Source organism: Acartia tonsa, chromosome 8 (assembly GCF_053477335.1).
Source record: "Acartia tonsa isolate MP-2025a chromosome 8, ASM5347733v1, whole genome shotgun sequence".
Taxonomy (NCBI): domain Eukaryota; kingdom Metazoa; phylum Arthropoda; class Copepoda; order Calanoida; family Acartiidae; genus Acartia; species Acartia tonsa.
In genome coordinates, this window is record NC_137267.1 from 19,968,594 (window position 1) to 19,984,571 (window position 15,978).

Genomic DNA, 15,978 nt, shown 5'->3' on the forward strand with positions numbered 1-15,978 from the left:
TTCTTAATCAAATTAACAAATTCTACCTGAAGCTCTTATGGTTTCAAATCCCTGATATACTAGGGTAGTTCACACTCAATGAGACCAATGATAGGCCCAATTTTGTTCTCCGCAATCTTCACACTCTCATATCTCATTCAAAAAGTAAAGAACGTGCGCTTCAAAATAAACAAACACTCTATGCCGCGCCACATTATGAAAGGAAAGCCCTAAAAGACGACATTTGCGCTTTGTTTTTGGTTTAATGATAAGGAATTTAATTTCGAACTTGATAAACACAAAGCTTCCTCGAAAAGAGGTTAAGACACACCCCCCGTTTGAAAGTCAAATTAACTTCCTTAACGAGATTCAAGGTTTTTTTCGCGCTGAGCACTAGCAACATTTCTCACTAAACTCAACTCACCATAATCACATGAGAATGGCCACATCCCGAAAACGTGACAATTTTGCTCCTAACTAAATGAAACCCCATGAAATGCATACACAATATTATACTCCTCACTAGGACTCATAATACCTCACATTTTAGGATAGAAGGATGGGGATTGGTTTGTACCATACAACATTCTATGCACATGACAATCACAAGATCACATACACAATCCTAAAATAAATAATCCTATTAATCATGATGTTGTAAATATAACAACTATATTAAATAATAATCATTTCATAATCAATAGGTAATAAATCATTATTAATAAATCAATAAGTACCTACGAAATCAGGTTGAAATGTAAATGTAAACAATAATGGTAAAAATAAAACGAAATAAATCTTAGACAAGAAATTTAAGATTTATAGGTACTTAAAACTAAATTTGTTAAGCATCAAAAAGAGTAGTAAGAAAAAATTTTTCAAAATCCTTGGGCAGAAAGTTTTTCAAACCTAATGAATAAGAACTGTAATATCTTAATCAACAAATAAAACTTTTTAATACTTAAAGAATAGCAAAATAATAATATCCTCGTTAGAATTTTCATTGAAATTATGAAAAAAAATACCAATTTTTCTTTGTAAAAAAAAATATGAGACTTTAAATATGACTTTTCAATCATTCCTTGATCTGAATAAAAATGTTTTACTTGATTGAAATTCATATATAATTTTAAAAAAAATCTGCTAAAAAATACTTGATTTTTTTCATAGAATAAATATCGAATCACGCAACCTCGACACATTTATTCCTTTTTGTTAAACTTTTCAGGTAAGTTTTAAAATGAATTGTACTTTTGAAAAGAATTTAAACTCAATAAAATTAAATTTGAGCATATGAAATAGAAGAATATTTAATCGCATTTCATTTGATTCTTATTTTAGGCATAAAAATAGGCATATGAAAAATGTGGCTTTTTACTAAAAAAAATCTCAATTTCCATAAAATAAGAATCAATTATTAATCATAATTTTTAACAACTGCCTGACTGATACAGCATGTTCTTCTAGGGGAGATTTATCTGTCAGTCTGAACAAGACTCTTGCCGTCTTTCTTCCATCCTCAATTCTCGTCACTCGGCCCATCCTCAAACATCTCATCAGCGGATTGGTACTCGTAACCAGAACTATATCTCCATCAGTTAGTGGCTCCGCCATCTCATCCTTCCACTTGGACATCCGTAATATCTTCGGTAGGATCTCCTGGCGGTAGGCAGTCCAAAACTGGGCAGATAAATCTTCCAACAACTTCAACCTGGAGGAAATTTGGTCCTCCGGTTTCATCGCCACATTGCACAACGGCTGGCGGTCAACATTTCCCAGCAGCTGGCCAGGGGTAATCAGCCGCCAATTCTCCACGTCGTTCGCAGCTTCAATCGTCAGTGGTCTGCTATTCATAATTTTGCTGACCTCCGCCAACAGCACCAGGAGCTCGTTGAAATTAACAGAACTATTCACCAACTTCTTGGACAGCAATCTCTTGGTTAATCCCACCATTTTCTCAGCCTGCCCAATATAATGGTGGGCTCGGGCCGGGATCTGAGACCAAGAAAACTCTACCTGGCTGCCCAACTTCTGCTCTAAAACCTTGCGAGCACCGGATAATTGTGTGCCCATGTTGCTTACTATGATCTTCGGCAGACAATGAACAGCTTCCAACTTGCGCAGGGACAACAGGATACTGCTGGTATCATACTTTTCCAAGGCATCTAACCACAACGCCCCTGAGATTCTGCAGACTACCACGAACACCCACACTTTCTTCGTTGCTGTCTGACTCCTCGTTTTGGCGGCAGCTCTCCTCGTAACTAGCGGACCCATCAGGTCGACTTGCACAGCTTCAAAAGGCCTGCTCGGGACCAACTTGTCAGGTAACACCTCCTTCATGGTAGCACGACATTCCTTAGCCCTCTCAACACTGCAGGGCCAACATTTCTTCACTTCCATGATGGCCAACCTCCTTGCCTTCACAATCCAGCACCAACGGCGGCTCTCAGCTAAAGTTCCACGGACACCAGAGTGAAGCTCAACATGCGCTTCTCTCATAAAAACAGCAGCTAACCAATTACCAGGCTCCAAAATTATTAAACCTGGCATGTCTTCAAATATCATTTTACGGCCGCCAGTAATGGCGTCAATGACTGGCTGTCCTCGACCAACCATTTTAAGAATCCTCATCTCCTTGGTCACATAATTTCCACCGGGACCAACGACAGGCCAGGTCAATGATACTTCATGCACTAATGGATTTAATGACGCATAATTGCCTTTAGCATCATTTATCCACTCATCCTCTTGGCTTCGTGACACAATGAAAAGTTCCGCCGCCGCCATAAAATTGTACAAAGACGGCTTGTACACAGAATCTGCGGCTGCTACATGACTACCAGCGGCTGTAGCCTTACCTTCTTGTCTGCTCTTTAGCTTCTTCAACCAGGTGTTCGCAACTTGCAGGACAGCTGCCATAATACGTTTGGCCTGTCCAAATGATCTCCTGTGCTTAAACCTAAAGACATCTTCAGCGGCTTCTCCGGCAACTTTCATTGAACATAACTTAACCATTTTGGTATTCAACTCCTCTGGAGGTAAAACTTGCTTGACTTCTTCGGCAGTTTTCACCGGCCACGCACTTTCATCCTGGCGCAACCATTCTGGGCCCAATCTGTACCTGGAACCTGGTCCCAAATCTGATACTTTGCAGGTGCTTCTGGTGCCCAAATCTGCAACGTTTTGCGTCCCCGGGACCCACCTCCAGTCATCCTTGTTGGTCGCAGATTGAATTTCTCCAATACGATGAGAATTAAATGTGTTCAACATAGCACTGTTGGAAACTATTTGTGATAAAACACACGATGAATCAGTAAAATACATCACTCTGATAATATCAAAGGGCAGGGCATCTCTGACGGACTTTGCCAACCTTGTGGACATCTGGCACCCCATCAACTCAAGGCGTGGAATTGATTCACACTTGACCGGCGCAACTCTTGACTTGGTGGCTAGCAGAAACGTTTCAAATCCTTGTCTAGTTGGCCACCTCAAATATGCATTACTTGCATAAGCCTCTGATGACCCATCCGAAAACATCATCAAGGATGGAAGGCCAGTTGGTTCATCCGGAACCACACAACGGTCAAACTCCAATTTAGCGACCTCAGCTCTGTCCTCCAGCGACTGAACAAGTTCATCCCGTAGACTTTTTGGAATGAAATCTTGCCAGCCCAAATTCAGCAAACAGGTTTTCCGCAGGACAAGTTTAATTCTCAACAGAATAGGGCTGCAAAGCCCGATCGGGTCGAAGGTTTGGGCGGCGAACCTATGGACCATCTTCTTTGTCAGATTCTCGTCCAAGGCGTCCTGGAGGTTGTACAAATCAGCATCCTCTTTCACCTTCCTTCCCTTGACTTTACCATCTTGGTTGACTCTTGTGGCGATGGACAACACATCGGTGGCTGGCTTCCATATCAGCCCGAGAACCTTGGTATGCTGGCAATCATCTCCAGAATAAATGACTTGTTTGAAGGAAAAACTACCTTTACCGATAATCCTGTCGGCCTCTTTCATCATCTCCTTGGCTTCTGGCTTCGATCCTGCTCCCGAAATAACGTCATCTATGAAGCTGTGCTTCTCAAGCTTGACTGCAACTGGAATCTGAGGTAACTTGAATTCCTCATCAGGGTAGGTAGGTATTTGTGGCTCCTTCCATAATTCAGGTTTGGCAACAATTTCACTACCATTTATTTGTCCCTCTCCATACATCTCCTTGACCTCTGCTTCACTCTTTCCGCCGAACAGGCGGGACGTCAACTTCAGGGCTGTAACTGCCAAATTTCCCGCAGCTAACTCGCCGAAATTTACAACTTTGGTCAGGTAAATTTCAAGTGGACCATCTGGCGTCGGGGAAAATAAAACTCTCTTCATCTGGCTGTCGAACTCTGTGGCCAGGATGGAGTTATAAAACTTGGAGATATCCGCGGTTATACCAACCTTGTAACCGCGGAAAAGCATCAAATGATAAAATATCTTCTGCATTGGCGGCGGGCCTCCCAGCATTATGTTATTAAAACTGGTACCCTTGAACGTCAGAGAACTATTGGCACACAATCGCATGGGTGTGGAACTTGAATCCTCCTTGAAAGCAACCACTATTGATGAACAAGACTTAGGTCCTTCATACTGCAACTCTTCAGGCGTGGCTTTTTGGAAAACGCCTCTTCTTATGGCGTCGTTGAATACCTCCACATACATTCCATAGGTACCTTCCTTGACCATCCTGGCACGATCCTTTTCAGCAATTTTGCGGGCTAAACTTTCATTGTAGGGTAAAGTGTGAGGATCTTCAATATAAGCATATTGACCTGTCCACTTGTTGGACTGCAAGTCTAGGGTTAAACCTGCCTCAATTATCCTCTGCCTCTCACGCTGGTCCCAGGTAGTGCCGTCGGCCATAGCCTTGCACTCTTGACAAGCAGTACATCCTGGACAAAGTGCCTGCGGCTGTATGCCAAACGATTCAGACGTCAGAAAGTCTGGCAAAGTGCCTCCACTGACACTGACAGCCTTATAAGCCGACTTTTGATCTCCAGCTCCACCATCAGCACTCGTACAGATAAAACCACTACCAAAAATGGTTCGCCACAACATAGACTGGCCCACTTTCTGGTAGGTTGAAGGAAACACGTCAGGATGTGTATTTCCAATGATGATATCTAAGCCTCCACTAATATATGTAAACCTTTCTGGCGGCATTTTAAATATCTCGGCGGCAGTTTCGGGGTGGACCGAGCGCATCTCGTTGGCCCCGCCGAGGGTAGGCATGACAGCTGCCTCAAACTCCCTCAGATTGCCGTCCCTATCCTTCAGATAAAACACAACATTGCGGCAGGAAGACTCACTGCCATCAGCTACAGAAATAGTTGTATATCTGCCAGTAGATTTCAGCTTCAACTTGTTGGATAACTTCTCAGACACAAGTGGCAAATTTGCCCCGGAGTCAAACATTACCGTGGCGTGGCAGGTGCCGCCGCCAGGTGCTATAACAGGAACTAACTGAAGTAAGAAGGTACAGGGGCTGGGTGCAGAACTTGACTTGTAGACTGTATTCACACCAGCACTAGCCTCATGGAGTAACCTGGAATGGTATCTGTCGCAATTATTAGTACCACAAACACCAAGCTTCTCAGATTTATTACACTTGTCAGCAGTATGGCCGTCGCACAAGCAGAGTTCACATAACTTCTTCTGCTGGACAATTTTCTTTCGGTCAACCACATCCATCTTCTTAAACGTGAGGCAACGGAAAATCGGGTGCTTCTCCTTGCAGCTCTCCACAGGACATGCACTGTTCCACTTGGAAGCCTTGTCCTTCCCAGCCTTTCCATTCTTATTGTCGCTGCGGCCAGATACTTGCGCGGCGGCAGCTCTGTCACGATTTCTCTTGCCGGCGCCATTGTCATAGGACATATCACCAGCCAACATGGCACCCCTGGTCCTCTCCAGCAGTTCAACAATCTTCGGGATGTTAGGTTGGTTCATGCTACCTAGCTCCATCATAATTTTGTCTCTCAAATTTTCAGGGCACTTGTCTTTAAAAATATGAATGAGAGTTAGGTGGTTGTAATCCTTAGCTGCAGAACCAACGATGGCTTCTACCTCCTGCATCATGCTCTTGAAGGTAGCAATTGCGCTAACCACGTCCACAGGTTTATCCACAGGTTTCATCTTGTTCAACTTAGTTAAAATCCTCATGAACCGGCGAGTGTTTGATAAAAACATCTGGTCAAGAAACGCCCATTGTTCATTGTGATCTCTAATCGCTGACACTTGCTTGCGTAGTTCCGGGTTGGTTATCACCTTCTCCATACACAACATCAGACTTAACCTCTGGTCAGCAAATCCATAACCAGAGCATAGATCCTTAAAGACCTGTTTAAAGTTTGGGTAATCCGTGTCAGTACCATCGAACGACGGCAACAAACTGTTGTCCCAGCGCCCATACTGCGGGTTGGAACTCCGAATATCCACGGCAGACATACTTCTGGAGAGCATGGCAGGTGTCCCACTCTCATCCAGGTTAGATGAACGACGTTCCATCTCTCTAAGCCTTCGGTACATATCACGTACTTCTTGGCGCAACTCCACGGAAATTTTAAGCACTCCCATGTCCATCTTCACTTTCTCAATGACGTCGAGGTTCCTGGCGACAGTGCTTGACCTCGCGTCATCTGAATCATTGTCAAGCCAGTACAGAATTTTTGTACACTGCTCCAACGACGCATAAACTTTATCTGCAACAGTTTTCTGCTCACTAGCTTCATCCAAATCACGCTTGAACTCGCGCAGCTCACTAGTCTCCACGGCAGGTTTTAGACTTTTTATTAGGTCAGATTGGTCCTTGACCTCACTAAAAATGTCACGAATTGATTTTACATTCACATTTTCACATGAACTAAAACTTTGGCAGGCTTTTAGATTGTCATAAAACACTTTTAACTGTTCATCAAAAACTTCTAGCCTTTCACTGCCAATAGCGATTGCTCGCTCAATTTTCTGCTTTTTGGTTAGTGGCATATTGATTCACTAGGTACTTATTTCACAGAAAAAATTGTCACAGTTTATTGCATCAATAATTCACTAGATGCTATTGATCTCTTGATGAATGCTAACGCCTATTCATCAGATATTTTGAAATTGTCTCAACCATGACACTTTGGTTGAGCTTGGACTTCCGAATTAGCGGGAAGTTCACGAGATCAGTTGGCGAACATACAAAACCCCCAATACCAGGAACCATCAAGTTTCAACAGCAGGTTTGAATATAGATTTATTGATGAAATTATTTCAAAAGACCTGAAATTACAAGATCAATTAATAAACAGAATAAAATATTATTCGTTATCTTAAAACTTTGAGCACTAAAAAAAATCTTTTTCTTTTCTTATGGTTAAAGAATCTTTGGAAACTTTGGCTTTAAAGGAAAATTATTTGGTTTAATAAATCATTGTTAAATGCAACAATAAGGCACATAAAAATTACTAAAACATATATTAATCATAATTAAGTTTCATGCTTAGCTGGCTAAAGCCTTTTTAAAACTACATATAATCGTCCTATACACCATACTTCTTAATCAAATTAACAAATTCTACCTGAAGCTCTTATGGTTTCAAATCCCTGATATACTAGGGTAGTTCACACTCAATGAGACCAATGATAGGCCCAATTTTGTTCTCCGCAATCTTCACACTCTCATATCTCATTCAAAAAGTAAAGAACGTGCGCTTCAAAATAAACAAACACTCTATGCCGCGCCACATTATGAAAGGAAAGCCCTAAAAGACGACATTTGCGCTTTGTTTTTGGTTTAATGATAAGGAATTTAATTTCGAACTTGATAAACACAAAGCTTCCTCGAAAAGAGGTTAAGACAACTTCAACTCATCGCAAATCAAAAAGTTATTACAATAATAATAAAATAAGTTAAATTATGTTTTTTTTTCAATAAAAACAAGAATGACAACTTCCATAAAAGTGTTGATTAACATATTAGATCACAGATTTATACATTGTTTTCAAATTGCTTAATTTGTAGGATACATATTACATGATAAGGCTTATCTAGCCTTTACATACATGCCTAATAATTATATGAATCCCCCTTCAATTTTTTTTTTCTTAACTCCATTAAATAAAAATAGTTATTTATCGCATCGTATTATAGACATCTTTCCGAGGATATGAAAATGAAAAATCAATATATTAAAACCAGTTTTGTTTTAATTTTTTTTTTTATAAATTAATTTATTTCAATATAATTACAAATAACATGAAATAAACTATAATATTTATAGATTTTTTTTAATAAAAATACAGTAAAATATTTCGCATTAATGAAACAATATGTACAATATTTTGTTTGTATTAATAGTTAAAATTTTATTTAATTGGAAAAAAACCCATTTTTAGGTTTGAAAGTAAGTAATATTATCTTTATATTGTAAAAGAAAATTCAAAAATTCAGATGCAATGTTGCTATATGAAGAAGTTTTTTCTAAAATTTTTATGGAAAATTGGGCAACAAAAAGAGTTTGAGAGTAGCAATTATTAACAGTCCATTTTTTTATAGCTTCGTCCTTGCTAGATTTCAATGCTCTGTCTTTGGCTACTAAAATGATTGTTGAAATTTGAAGAAAATCTTTATCATTGAATTGAGGATAAATGATGTTAAAAAGGAAAAAGTTTTCTTTAAAAAAAATGAATTCTGGATTCCCATCATTATATTTTTGGTCTAAAAATAGTGCCAATGCATGAATAAAGTACTTAGCAAAATAGCAATAAAAAATCCCATGTTCGGTTGTTGAATCTACATTGCATTTAGGACAAATTGCATTGTCAAGTAAGCCAAAATGCATTAACTTTTTTCTGCTTACAATGTTTTAATAATAGCGGAAAATTGTATGTAATATGATACTACTTTCCAGCGTGTCAGAGAACCAGTTCTAATCCTTCGGATATGAATCGGTTTTGAAGTCATACTTTGAAAAAATTATCATTTTAAAGTTGAATATTGGTACTTAGTATTGGTTTTGCTATGCAATCTCTCTAATTATCTTTATAATAAAAAATCTTGGACGGCTTATTGAAGGTATTGTCTTTAAATCCTATCTTAAAGTTAATATAATCTGGTGTGTTTTATTACACTGTTAAAAATAATTTTTTTATTTAGTATCAATTGATACTCTGGAGAGTATTGGACCCATAAGTACGCTACAACTATATAATTAATATATAACACTATGTAATACTATATAACACAATAATTATTACTATACAGAACCCATACATTTTTTTAGTATCCATTGATACGCTCTAGGGTACTATAGAATACGCTGTAGAAAAGTTTATAAAAATAGTAATATTTTATACGTTGTAGGGTATCAGAAAATACGCTGTAGAAATATTTCTTGATTTAGTACTATTTCATACGCTGTAGCGTATCAGACAATACGCAAGAGAATGGTTTATTAAAATAGTAACTATTCATACGTTCTAGGGTACGAATCTGTACTGTAAAGAATAATTGAAACAGACACCATTCGTGCACACCTCTCATGGAAGTGTTTCTGCTTGGTCGTTTTAGACAAAGATGAAATGTTACTATTTATGCTCAGATTTATAATTTTGTTTTTTGTAATTATGACTGACCATAGTTTTTATTTTTAAGGATAATGTTTAGTCCTAAACATCTTTAAAGTAATTTTTTTACTAAATTTACATTTAAATTAATGTTTTATGGCTCTGCTTGGTATGTTTGTTGATATAACAAAATGTATATGTACATATAATAATCATATATTATAAAGTGATCTTTCATACAAAGTAAAACAGTTTCATACTCTACAAAGTATCAAAAATTATGATAGAGGGTAACAACAATTGCGAAGGAGGGTAATGAAAAATTACTTCTACCGTACTGAATTTTATTCCCAAGAGAGTATTGGATAATACTCTACAGACAAATACATTATTTAGTACTACATGTTACTTCACAGAACATTACCTAATACTCAATACAGCATTGAAAACTTCCTTGTATTGTAATGAGGTTTTTTTCCTAGTACGTACGGATTGATACTATACATTAATGTGAAGAATATATAGTATTACCTGATGCTAAAAAAAAAATTATTTTTTACAGTGTACTTTCACTTTCATACAATTCCAGAGATGTACATAAAGATTCTGAAAATCGAATCAGAAAATATATTATCACTTTTGAAACGTAAAACCCCCCTCTACACGCCCCCTCCGCCTAATGCACACCTGCATATACTGTTATATTGATTAAGATCTGTTAAATTAAAGAACCGATTGAGTTCTCCTTTTTATTGAAGCTTCAAATAGGTCCTGGGATAAGTCTTATGATGGTTTTAGGCTACTTTCATGTCCCCTGAAAAAAAAAAACATTTGCTAGTATATTTAAATTTGTTTGTCTGTGTGCGTGTGTTCTAGAAAATATCCATCAATTCTTCAAATTTATAAGACAATGCACAATTAAAAATAACAAGGATGATAACATCAATTTTTTTAAAGTAGCGCAGTAACAATAGAATTAAATTGGAACATAGAAATAGCACAGAAAACTCCGTCCTTTACCCTTATCTTTAAAATAAATTCGAAAATAAAGGAGGTAGATAGTGTTTATTTTATGCCTAACCCCAAAGAGGAGGGGGCCTTACCTGGTCGGGCTAACATGTACCCGAAATAACCTAACTTTACATGACCTAAATTTAAACACTAAACACGAAACTACTACTCTTTGCTCTGAATTAGTTGGGGGGGGGGGGGGGGGGGAGTTGTGCTAGACATGGCGTGTTGATTAAAACTGACACTTTCTTTGTTTTTTTAATTTGGTTTATAAATAAAGACTTTATGTGTATTTGTAGAAAGAAAGTTTACGAGTTGCTAGCTTTTATGTTTTAGAAGATCTAAATAAAAGTGTCACTTTTACTTTTTCACTTAAAAAAATTAAGAAGTCATTATATCTACATATATTTACTGTGCTTTTCAGGAAAGCTTTTATAATAGCTTACTTTAAAAATTTACGAATTATTTAATTACTCTAAATTTAATATGAACTTTTTCTTAGTTTTTTGATGGCTTGATATCAGTGAAGAAATTGACTTTTGAATATAAAGTTATATAGTACCCAAAATTTTATAAAAACACTTTCTAATTAGCTGGCTTAAAACTTTTGATAATTAATAGTTCTTGATTATTTTGGTTCAAATTAGCAGTGTCTAAACCTTAAATTTCTGCAGTTACAGAAAGGGTAAATTAATTTGTTCTAATTGGGTATCTACATCAATTTCTCGTCAATAGTCTTATTCCGTAAGGTTCCTGTTTATTATAGACAGAATTATTTTACCGTTCATCAAGCAATCTATGATATTAATTCCTAAAGACATATCTAGAGAAATTATTTGATAATAATGAATTGAGTCACTAACCATTTTGCGGTGAAACTTTTAGTTTTAAATTCACATTATTAAAGTTATTGTATGTAGAGAAACAAACAGATAATTATAAAGGAAACATAGATTTTTTGGGAAAAGTTTACTCCCCCCCCCCTCCTCCATAACAAATTTACTCCAAATTTAAGGGCACCAAAAAAATTTCAGTGTTAAATACCATCCGTGATTTTTTTGGAGGGGGGTTGGGGAGGCCAATACCGATGATAAAGTAAAAGGATGTCTATCGGTCTACCATGTCTATCTGTAGGTATGTCCACTAAGATCACCTGGACCCATCGTTCAACAATTTTTGGAGAAGTTATGCATTGGTTCTGGGAAAGTTTTGGGCTATTTAAGATATTGCCCGGAGAAAAAAATCCCCTACCCAACATATTAAAATTTATTTGTCCACATTAAGGTTGAGGGTGGAGGAACCGACACCCCAAAATCTTTATTTTGTCCCTCTATTTTGTTACCTATATATAACTGTACGCATTTCCGTAATATATTAATATGTCTTGAAGGCAAACAATATTTTTAAATATAACCACAGAACGCTGATTTTATTTTGCAACATTTGACAATTGGTACTTCATTCTAAAAGTGAAGCGTTTCTGTAATTAGGATCCAACAGTACGTCCATAACAGAAAATTCTATTTGTTAATGTATAGATTTTTTAGAATAGTCATATCAATTTCAAACTTTAACGTAATTTTTTAAATCATGATGCTTTAATACGAAGTTTCGGTTAATCACAGTTAATACCCCCTCCCATTATTTTAAAATAAAATGAATATAAGGGGTGGAAGGAGTTTTTTACATGCCTAACCCCTGAGGGGAACCCTAACCCTATACAAAACCTAGTACCTTACTTTACCTGACCTTTAGTTATAAACAAACAATTGAAAACTAGATATTTTCAATTTTTTTTATTAATAAGGTAGGGGTGATTATATGTGGTTATTAGTTTTTAGTAGCGAAGCTACTCTATAATTTGAAATGTCCGTCTGTCCGTCTGTCTGTATGTCCGTATGTCCGTATGTCCGTATGTCTTAGTTTGGGGGAAACGTGATTTTCTCGGCTCCTATAAAAGATAAAAGGCTGAAATTTTTTGACAACATTCCCATTATTAAGGAGCCCAATTAACTATAAAACATCAATGGAGGTTGGACCGCTTTTTAGCAGGTTTTAGGCTATTTTTGTATTTTTCACATTTTTCTCCATATCTTTGGTGTTTATGGTCCAATTTCCAAAATTTTTTCAGTTTTTGATATCAAAATAAAATTTCCTGTCTTTTCATAAAAAAATGACGGTCAGACTGCCTTTAAGCAGGTTTTAGGCTATTTTTGTATTTTTCACATTTTTATCCATACTTTTGGTGTTTATGGTCAGATTTCCAAAATTTTGTCAGTTATAGATATCAAAATTAAATTTCCTGTTTTTTTAAGGAAACATCAATGGCGGTCAGACTGCCTTTTTGCAGGTTTTTGGCTATTTTTATATTTTTCTCGTTTTTCCTGATATCTTTGGTGTTTATGGTCCAATTTTTAAATTTTTTTAGTTAAAAATATCAAAATTAAATTTCCCGTTGTTTTGATCATCCAATTTACTTTGACCGTCAGTCTGTAGTCATAGTACTGATATATAAGTATTAAAAAATTAAAAACAAATATTGAAAAGGTTCCGTGATTTTTCCCTAATATACATGTTTTTGACAACTAATCTTTAAAATCTTATACATAATTTTTGTGCTTCGCTACTTATGGATGTTGTCATCCTTGTTTTTCTTCTTTTTGGGGGTTGGGAGGTGTTGACACCCTTCTGCAAGACCATTTTATATCTACATGTATATTCTATCAAAATATTTAAATGATATTTTTATTTCAGAATCTGAAGTTAAAGTTTGAAGATGAATTATGAGCCTAGAGGATAAAACAGAATTACCTACAAACTTGTCACCATAGTAACATACCAGACAATGTAATAAATCATAAGAGCTTACAAAATTTTAAGATGTTCAGGTTTGTTTTTATTTGTACTGATAGATAGATAGACATAATGATAGACAGATAGACTTCTAAGTAGATAAATAGATGGATAAAGACAATTTGATAAATCACAAGAGCTTTGAAAATTTTAAAATGTTCAGGTTAGGTTTGTTTGATCTATAGATTGATAGACATAATGGTTATACAGATAGGCTTATATGTAGATTAGATTGGCCCAGAATAAGGCCTAATTCATATTACGATGTGCGGGCGTGATTTAATCATAATACATCATTTATAAAATAACTTTCATTAAAAGAAATTTAAAAAAAAATATAATTCTATTACAGAAAATGCATTTTACTATTAAGATTTTGTTTTTCTAATTTCCATGAACAACGACGACTTTTTTATAATTTAATGCTTTTTCGCATGCGTACGAGTCGTACAATTGTAAACAAACAGACAAATTAAAGTAAATAAATACAACAATATTTTGTTTTCATTAAAATTTCTTTCTTTAACCCTAGCATTTTTAATATAAAACTTAGAAATATGTGATAATAATGAAACAGCCTTATGTATTAAATAACCTATAAGATAATATTCTTTTAAAAAGTAAAACTTTTCTATAATTACAGTCTCTATGTCCGTCCGTGCATAACGGATATCTTTATCATTAATTTATACCTTTTATAATTTTCTGTTTAATTTTAAATTTCCTATAATATAACAGTACAAATTAGAAACAGTAGCAACTCTATAATCGTTACTACAAAGTCCGTATTTATACACATTTAAAACAAACTCATTTTCAAATGAAGTTAAATTCCAACTTATACTTTCTGTGATAATAATTTATTGCATCATTTTATAAACAGTTTTTCGCCGATATTAAATTGAAAAATTATAAGATTACAACTAGTTTTGTTAGTCCTGATAGTCTAACAAAACTGGTATTAATTGTATGTTTTTTTACTTTATTATTCTTGGAAAATTGTCTGTAATACGCTGCTGTAAATGATTTTTCAGAAGGGATGAAAACTGGTACTTATCCAGCGGACATTAATCGGTTTTGACTCCATATTTGAAAAATTATTTATCGACACTGAGCTTTTATACGTGATTTTTCAGTATGGCGTATTATAAACGGCTTTTCGCCTCCGGCACCTCGGGGCTAAAAAAACTGGTTTTAATCTTTTGATTATACATTTCTATATTCGTAGAAAGCTGGATATAATACGATGCTAGACATAGTTTTTTCGTATGGATGAGAACCGGTTCCTATCCACCGGATTCGAATGAATACGAGAAAACACTTTCTAACACTGTCTTTTTATATCCAAAATTTCCTTGCTTGCTATTTCTCCGCCTGCATTTTAAAATTTGTATATAATAATTTATGTGTTAATGTTATTTTTAAAGATAATAATGAACAAGACAAGAAACCAGTGGGCAAAACAAGGGCTCGGCCTTTGTCCTAGTGAATCTTTGCCAAAAAACCAATTACACCTTGTGAAGGATGTTTTGAATAGATATCTCTTTATAATTGAATGCAAAAAAAATAGCACAAAATGTAAAAGATATTTAAAACCAGCTGATCTAGTTGGTTGTACATCTAAAACTAAATCAACTTCGCTGACATGTGGATCAGGTGACAGTTGTAACAAAAGTGAAATGTGTTTGGTGGCAGAAATTCTAACAATATGGAAAATAGCTGGGCTATTTATGTTTGAAAACAAGTATGACAATATCATTAAAAGCGAAGCTCTAAAACGGTAGAACAAATGAACATTAAAATTTGTTGTGTCTGGACTGAATAACCAGAATATAAATGTTTAAGTCTAGACAAAATTAAAAGTCAATTTGTTGTAAAATTTATAAATATAAGCATGTAAAAAATGGACTTTTAAAGTAACTGGAAAAAATTTCTAACTTATTTGGAGTTTCAAAATTTTGTTATCAATTTAAAAACTGTAAATGACTATGCAGAAAGAAATGTTAAACTAATTCAGGCAGGAATATAAGTAACATTATAACAAATAGGAATTAGGAACAATTGGACCTTTTATTTATGTTTTTGTACCGAATGAGTCACAATTTTTTAATCAATTTAAGATCAATTAAAGCTAAAGGAAATATTTTTCTTCGGTTACTAAATTAGTAAATATCTTATATTCCCTTTTTTAGGATTTCATTGATTGTACAAAAAATGAAGAAAATCGGCAGTGTTATATAATCTGCCAAAAAACATAGAAAACTTTAATCGAATTTAATGACTAAGGATAGAATTTTTTATGTTTTTTATTCAAGCAATGCAAAAAGCGTGGACAATATTTTTAAGAACTTTCTTTGGCATAGAATAATCTCATTAAAATTAGGTATTATTATTGATTTCAATGGCTTTAACCAACAGTTTACTTACAGAACATAACATATTTTATCCTTAGTCGGATTTCACACATAAAAATTGAAAATTTACCTATTTTTGTTTGTTACCAGTGATTTATTATTTGTTTATGTCTTTAACATTACTTAATTT

General features: G+C 35.2%; 1 protein-coding gene and 1 long non-coding RNA gene across 2 annotated transcripts in view; one reads left to right on the forward strand and one right to left on the reverse strand.

The window, feature by feature from the left end:
- Positions 1 to 7,857, reverse strand: part of LOC145326515 (uncharacterized) — a 34,856-nt gene extending 26,999 nt beyond the window's left edge. Inside the window, exons 1-2 of the mRNA XM_080169886.1 lie at positions 7,584 to 7,857; positions 5,778 to 7,284 (exon numbers count right to left, since the gene is read on the reverse strand). Coding sequence (XP_080026012.1) covers positions 5,778 to 7,005 — 1,228 coding nt within the window. The 5' untranslated portion in view covers positions 7,006 to 7,284; positions 7,584 to 7,857. The remainder of the gene's footprint in view (positions 1 to 5,777; positions 7,285 to 7,583) is intronic.
- Positions 1 to 15,978, forward strand: part of LOC145326516 (uncharacterized) — a 36,718-nt gene that overhangs the window by 18,845 nt on the left and 1,895 nt on the right. The window contains exon 2 of the long non-coding RNA XR_013881928.1: positions 13,336 to 13,469. This is a non-coding gene — a long non-coding RNA (uncharacterized LOC145326516). The remainder of the gene's footprint in view (positions 1 to 13,335; positions 13,470 to 15,978) is intronic.